Genomic DNA, 8,278 nt, shown 5'->3' on the forward strand with positions numbered 1-8,278 from the left:
TCTTTTCAAAACAATTGAGAAAATTGTTACTTTTAGCATTTGTGAGTGAACAAAAATTATCCTCTAAAATTCAGTGTTTATCGCCCCTATCACAGCACTGGAGCTATTTTTATTAAAATTCACAATCAATAGGAAAAATGTTGTTATCATACCACTCGACCTTAGTGTCGCTTTTGACACAATAGACCATACTCCTTTACCAGACTAAAGAAACTATACGGAATCAGGGGTACTGTTCTTGACTAGGTTTATTCTTACCTTTCTGACGGAGTCAATCAGTATTTGTAAATCGATATGATTTCTCTTCCCCTTGTCCCATCTCTTGGTGTCCCACAGAGATCAGTTCTGGGACCCTCTTTATTCTCCCTCTACATCATCTCCAAATATTTATTGCTTCATATTTACGCAGACGACACCCAACTATTGTTTCAATTATCACAATGTTATAGCAGATCTAGAATATTTTATCTCTGGTATTAATGACTGGATGTGTAGCAATAAACTCAGATTAAATGAAATCAAAATAGAGGTGTTGCAAATTGCATGCAAGACGTGGCAACGTGGACCTTTCCTCACTTAACCTGAATCTATCTGATTGTTAAACTCCCATGACTAAGCTGCGTGAGGCACTTGAGAGTTTTATGTTTGACACCAAGTTAAACATGTCTGCCCATGCTAATAATGTAATTAGTAGATCCTGCAATTTTTATCTTAGCTCTATTGGTGCTATGAGAATGCTTCTTGATATTAATGTTACTAAACTGCTTGTTGTCTCTATGATTTTTAGTCGCCTTGATTATTGCACTAGATTGCTTTACGGTTCTGTCAGCAATCGACTCCAAAAGATACAAAACAAAGTGGCTCGATTGATAACGTTATCTAAAAAGCCCGAACATATTACCCCCCCCCCCCGCTCCCCTGAACTGAATTTTAAATACTAACTTTACTTACCCACGTTTTCAATGCTAAAATAATTCTGCTCCTGTTAATCTTCAAGAAATTATTCACCTTATGAACCAAGACAAAATTTAAGGTCTGCAATTTAAACCTGCTAAGGGAACCCCCAAAATATTTAATTTTTTTTCATGAGAAATCCTTTGACCATCTTGCCCCCCGAGTATTGAAACAAAAAATAGTGAAAATCCGCTTTCTTTTTAGAAAGCGGTAAAAAAAAACAAATTTTCTTTAGAGCATATATAGTTTAGACTCCTATGTTTGTTGTTTTAAAGGGTTTTACGGCGCTTGCAACACATTTAGGTTATAACGCTGATATACCAGCGCTAGTAAAAAGGAAGAAAATGGGATAGTAAAAAGTTCTAGAATTACAATTAAAGCACAAAAGAAAAGGTGAGACAAAGGGGAATAGGTTCAAATAGGGAACAGATGTAGATTCCAAGAGCACACCGTCAAAGTACTTAGTTTGAGATCACCTAAGTCTCATCCACACACAAGAACAGGTCCCAACTAAGAGGAATACACTCAAATGTTTACAAATCATATAATATAATATGCAAACTAAACATAATACAATGCATAACAGAGAGATGATTTACGAGGAAAAAAATATCATCTCCCAAAACAATAACTATGCATTTGACTGTTTCCCTCCCAGCCAGGGCCAGGACAAAACCAAGTAATCTCATTCCAAGGCAAAGACAGACAGCAAGTTGGAAAACAAATATAAGGGGATAGAAGACACCGTATGCACCTCCCTACCCACTATGGGAGGTCAGGAACCCCACCCAGGTTTAGACTCCTAGTATGTATTTTGAGCAATTTTGATTGGAACTAAGCGCTATATAAATACATTATAATATTATAATTATTTTTATTATCATCATTGTCGTCAATATTATTATTATATTTGAACTTTAACCTTACAACATAGCCACATGATGAATCGAGTCACGTGAATGTCAAATCTATATACATCAATTCAACACACGCACGAAAAAAAACCCAATAAACAACAATAAATGAATAAATATATAAAAAATAACAAACAAAAAAAATAAAAAATAAAAAAAATATAAAGAAATAAAAAGAAGAAAATGTGTTACAGACAGTTCTCACATATTTCAGTCAGTTACAATGCCAGCAGAATAACTTTTATTTCCATTTTACTAATCGTTTTTTAATTGTTTTTTTCGTTTTTTATTTTTTTTGGGTTGTTTTTTTTTTCCTTCTTGAAAGAGAATCCGAGTCTCAAGCAAAATGTTCATTGGCAACTCGCGAGCCCGAACAGATACGGGGTTTTTGGGTTTTTTGTTAGTTTTTCTACACACAAAAATGAACACAGTGCAGCCGGAAAATTATGTCGTTATTCCGAGGTTTTCAAGATGGCGAAAAAAGGGAGCGTGGTGAGACCCGTGAATACAGACACTGCAATGCGCGGACCAGTGCCTGAGAGAAGACACGTCCTAATGACGTTAGAATGTGTATTTCTCCTGTTTACAAAGGGCATACCAGTTACGCTTTCACCCTCCAATGTGTATTGTCATTGTTTTGATCGTAATCAGTGCTCGAACGCTATTTAACAAAACTAGGAATAAATCAAATACCAATATGTTAACATCGCACAAGGACACATATGCTCACATCTAATTTAATTCACTCAACCCTAACACCGACCATATCCATAGTTTACCCGGGTTACTTTTACCCCATGCTTATCAATTACCTTTATCTGAGACGAATTAAAGGCTTAGTATCAAAGCTAATGTTTTTAGTTTTTACATGTTAATGATAGTTGAATAAAACTATCTATGCACATGCTCATTTTTAATACATATTTTCCTGATTTGAAAAGTAGCAAAAATCTCTAGGGTTGAGTGAGTTAATACGATATTTAAAAAAATAAAAAAATTAACAACAAAAGTGACACTACTTATTAACCACAATAATATCAAATTTGGACTGATGTTTAGAAAAACAATGAAAATAATAAAGTGAAAGAAGCTGTCATTTCCCGGCCATTACAACATGTATTATAAGACCATAAATATCATATATCATTTCTATAAATGCCCCCATTGGACACAGCATTGTCTGATATCAGTTAACCTCGACTGACCTCAGAAGGGAAGGTTAATGGACCCTTGAAAGTTCCACTCACTGATAATCTTCTTTTACTGTGGTTCCATATTATGAACTGGTGCTGATTCCACGACAGGTTGGAAACAAAATGATCTCATTGGGATGCGGAAAAAAAGCAAGATGGCGATGGTCAGGTTTCAAGCATAGGTTTTAACTGCCGTTTGCTATGACGATGTCGCTAAACTGGGGTTTTACTAAAATGTATGTCGCTATTTTGGGGTTTTTATTACTAATAACGTATAGCTATAAAACCGGGACCAGAGGTCAATGTCGCTATCCAGGGGTTGTTATCCAGAGGTTGCACTGTACTTTCGACGATATGTACTTTACTTACAGTTTTTTAAAAGCCAGAGTCAAAAGATACAGGATACTTTTTGCCCGTCAATCGTATCCCACGAATTTTCCTTCCGAATTAAAGCTCTCTCAATCTCTTGTTGACGCTAGGATATCTTAGTAACTGGTCTGAGACTAAACGCTGAAGTCCGACCCTCAAATGTGCCTAAAATTTAGGCATATTTGGTCTGCTATTTGTTTGGTAATGTTGTTTTTTGAGGGTTTTTTTAAAGGTTTTACGGCGCTTGCAACACATTTTGGTTATATCAGCGCTAGTAAAAAGGAAGAAAATGGGATAGTAGAAAGTTCTAGAATTACAATTAAAGCATCCAAGAAAAAGTAAGACATGGGGGAACTGGGAACAAATAGGGATCAGATGTAGATTACAAGAGCATACCAACAATTGAGATCACCTTTAAGTCTCATCCAAGCACAAAATCCAACAAAGGGGAATACACTCAAATGCTTACATTATACATTCAAAATAACAAATATAATAATACATAACAGAGAGATGATTTACAAGGAAAAAAATATCTCCCAAAACAATAACTATGCATTTGACTGTTTTCCTCCCAACTAAGACTCCGGCCAGGGCCAGGACAAAACCAAGTAATCTCATTCCAAGACAAAGACAGAAAGCATGTTGGAAAACATATAAGGGGATAGAAGACACAGTATGTACCCCCCTGCCCACTATGGGAGGTCAGGAACCCCACCAAGTATTTGTTTGGTAAGAAACATTTTTTGAAGCCTTTGAGTAAAGACTGGTACTAAGTTCTTGGTCTTCTTCTATAAGAGGCCTATGGTCTTCTATGGAGAAAGATTCCAGCACCCCTCCCCCCTCCTACGTATCTGTCTAATTGCTGAATAAGGATAGAAAGCCTCACTGGGGAATCTCCGCCAATCCAGCAAATATGTATTAGAATAAAAGGAAACAGTAAATTGGATCTTTCTTTAATAAGGAACATTTTATTTATACAAATTATACATACATACATATATAATACTATATATATATATATATATATATATATATATATACACACACACACAAGATGCATGAAGTACACAAACACTCGCACAATGACAGTCTACACCACTTTTATTTCCTGCTTAAATGTCGAATGACGTCAGAGCTAGACCTCGGCACCTTTTCAGCCCGTTTTAGATTCCATAATTCTGTGAACACGTATATTGAAAGCCCTTGAGATGCACTGTCCTAGTACAACTGGAAACGTCACAAGAAATCGTACAGATACTTCATGACATCGAACTGCACAGTTCTGTAACGGTAAGGGGACATTCAAGAGAGCGGAAATTAGACAGTAGCATTTGCTTGACTTCACAATAAAGATTAAATAAATAAATAAATAATTTGTAAAAAGTTATTACATGATATAGACACTTTAAACAGGCAACCGATGTAAGAACATGTTGGCTTTCCAAAAAGTGTAACACACGACTGGCTTTTCAACCAATGTAACAAAAGATTGGCTTCCCAACCAATGTAACAAACGATTTGTTTCCCACCTAATGTAACAAAACATTGGCTTTTCAACCAATGTTACAAAAGATTGGCTTTTAAACCGCTATAACAAAAGACTGTTTTCAACCAAAGTAACAATGTTACTCAGCCAATGTAAAAACAAAGATTGGCTTTTCAACACTGATACAAAAGAGTGCGTTATCAATCGCTGTAACAAAAGACTGACTTTTCAACAATTGTAATAATATTTTGTTTTGTAAGATTTCACTCGCCATGGTGAGAAGGACATGCGTGATTTCACGTGTTGCCGTAGTGAGAATGCCATGCGTGATTTCTTGCGTTGCTTTGGTGAGAACGACATACGTGATTTCAAGCAACTTGATTTTGTTTTGCCTTGTCGGCGGTGAGAAAAAACACCATCTACTGATCTAATTTGCGTGGCACAGCGGAATGGCTTTTGTCTCGTACCTGGAAGGTACTGAGTTTGATTCCCCACATTGAGCAAGTTGCCTCGCTCTAGCTCATTTTGGGTTATCCAAGTCTTTTTTTTTAGAATAGATCCTAAAGACAACAATTACTTCCTTATTAATAAATAAAGGGAATTATAGTCCGTTCCAAGTCCCGTGCGCACGGAATATCGCAAATTCCTCCAAAGTTACCGAATGTGGTGCGTGATTTTTGCATGAGGGCTTATATTCACTGTGTATGATATTGTTAATGTAAACCATTCAAATGTTCACTCCTCCCTTCCGTTTTTTATAAACCTTAAAGAAGAAAAGCCCGAAAGCATCGCATTGCAACCTATGAAAAAAAATCAGCTTAACGTCACTAACGAGGCTTATGTTCTAGCCAATTATCATTTTAATCCATCAGAAGGTTGTGGAGATATCCCCATCAACGCGTGCGCACGGGCTGTGGAACGGACTATAATTGACTATTTAATTGTATTATTATTATTATTATTATTATTATTATTATTATTATCATTATCACTAGTGTTATTACTTTTATCGTTATTTATCATTATCATTATTTATCATCATCATCATCCCCATTATTATTATTGACAATGGCGTTCCTGAAATCATATCAATTTCTGAAATATAGTTATTTCAATTTGATAAACGAAACACGAGTAGTGTACTGGAAATGATAGGTCGAACTGTTCTGATGAGAAACATGTCAAGGGTATTCTACCGCAACCATGTAAGTGCGAGAGACGTAATGTTGTTTTGTTTGTTTGGTTTTTTGGGTTTTTTTTTGTTTTTTTTTTGGGGGGGGGACGACAAAAAAAAATATAATAAAATCAGTGATGCTTCTGCAAGAACACAAGTCATATTATAATATGTTTATATCACATGACTATTTCCACAAAGTAACGGGACTGCGGTTAGTCTCAGTTTGTAAGAAGGGTAGGGAGGGATTGAGCTTTAATATAAGCCACACACACACACAAAAATAATGATAATAATAAAAAATTATCGCACATAGCGCTTTCACGATTAGAGTGGGACACCCTGGATGTGCATATTCTAATCTCTTGTCCTAGTTCCCAAAGCGTTACAGTTGCTAACTGTTATGGAGAGAATGTCATCAAAGTACAATGTAAAGTAGGAAGTTTCAGTTTAGACAGCAAAAATGTATACTTAGATAAGTTATGGCATTATGAGTAAGCCAGTGTGTGATGACTGAGAATAAATAAAAAATTCGCGAATTCACAAAATTAAAGTAGTGTGTATAAAACTTAATCCTTGTTTTACCATATGTTTTTTTTTTCTGGATCGTGTCAGGTCATGTAATCTTGACATATCACTGACACAGAAAAACGTAGTAAACATTAACATTACAGCCAATGACAGGAAAGAGGACAAGGCGGTGTAGCAACGAAAGAACTAACGTAAGGGAGTAAGATTTTAAAATGAAAAATATTAAAAGGTCTATTACACACAAAAAAGGTCCGGGAGAATGAGGAAGTGAGATGAGAAAAGCAGGAGATCAGGAGAGAGAGAGAGAGAGAGAGAGAGAGAGAGAGAGAGAGAGAGAGAGAGAGAGGGCGTATGTGTGTGTGGGAGAGAGACAGGGAGGAGAGAGAGAGAGAGAGAGCTGGGGGTGGGGCATGGATACACGAGAGAAAGAGTGTAGAAACAGAGAGAATATGAAGATTATTTATAGAGAGAATGAAGTGCGAACACAAGAGTGTAATGAAACGAAGATCGCATGAAGACATAGAGAGGGAATTTGGAGACATACACACTGAGAGTATGACCACATAATATGGGGAGAGAGAGAGAGAGAGAAAGAGAGAGTAGGGACAAGTGCACAGAGAGAGAGAGAGAGCAGGGACAAGCGCACACACACACACACACACAGAGCGAGAGAGAGAGAGAGAGAGAGAGAGAGAGAGATATATATATGGGGGTGGGGCATGGATACACGAGAGAAAGAAAGAGTGTAGAAACAGAGAGAATATGAAGATATATTATAGAGAGAATGAAGTGCGAACACAAGAGTGTAATGAAACGAAGATAGCATGAAGACATAGAGAGGGAATTTGGAGACATACACACTGAGACATAATATGGGGAGAGAGAGAGATAGATAGATAGATAGATAGATAGATAGATAGAGAGAGAGAGAGAGAGAGAGTAGGGACAAGCACAGAGAGAGAGAGAGATAAAGAAAAAGAAAGAGAGAGGATGGGAGAGAGAGAGAGAGTGAGTGAGTGAGTGAGAGAGAGAGAGTGAGAGAGAGAAAGAGAGAGAGTGAGAGAGAGAGAAAGAGAGAGAGAGAAAAGATGGAGATAAAATGAGAAGGATAAACTCACATAGAGGGAATGGATACCCGAGGGATAGAGCGAGTATGAGAGAGAGAGAGAGTAGGGACAAGCGCAGAGAGAGAGAGAGAGAGAGAGAGAGAGAGAGAGAGAGAGAGAGAGAGAGAGAGAGAGAGAGAGAGTAGGGACAAGCGCACAGAGAGAAAGGAGAGATAGAGAGAGAGTAGGGACAAGCGCACACAGAGAGAGTGAGAGACAGAGAGAGAGAGAGTAGGGACAAGCGCTCAGAGAGAGAGAGAGAGAGAAAGAAAGAGAAAGAGAGAGAGAAAGAAAGAAAGAGAGAGAGAGAGAGAGAAGATGGTGGAGGTAAAATGGGAAGGATAAACTCACATAGAGGGAATTGATACACGAGAGAGAGCGAGTATAGGGGAGAGAGAGAGAGAGAGAGAGAGAGAGAGAGAGAGAGAGAGAGAGAGAGAGTAGGGACAAGCGCACAGAGAGAGAGAGAGAGAGAGAGAGAAGATGGTGGAGGTAAAATGGGAAGGATAAACTCACATAGAGGGAATGGATACACGAGAGATAGAGCG

The 8,278-nt window shown here is 37.4% G+C and overlaps 1 protein-coding gene across 6 annotated transcripts in view; it reads right to left on the bottom strand.

Moving 5' to 3' along the window:
- Positions 1-4,382: 4,382 nt before the first annotated feature.
- The window catches only part of LOC144974981 (origin recognition complex subunit 5-like), a 42,053-nt gene continuing 38,157 nt past the window's right edge, over positions 4,383-8,278 (bottom strand). For 5 of the 6 annotated variants that reach the window (XM_078918562.1, XM_078918565.1, XM_078918561.1 and 2 more), the window contains exon 15: positions 4,456-4,715. In XM_078918562.1, the coding sequence (XP_078774688.1) occupies positions 4,670-4,715 (46 nt within the window). In that variant the 3' untranslated portion in view covers positions 4,456-4,669. Of the gene's footprint in view, positions 4,716-8,278 lie in introns of all 6 variants that reach the window. The other variant, XM_078918560.1, reaches the window with a different exon arrangement.

The sequence above is a fragment of the Berghia stephanieae genome, chromosome 6, assembly GCF_034508935.2.
Source record: "Berghia stephanieae isolate SIO BIC M18660-M18661 chromosome 6, UCSD_Bste_1.3, whole genome shotgun sequence".
Lineage (NCBI taxonomy): Eukaryota > Metazoa > Mollusca > Gastropoda > Nudibranchia > Aeolidiidae > Berghia > Berghia stephanieae.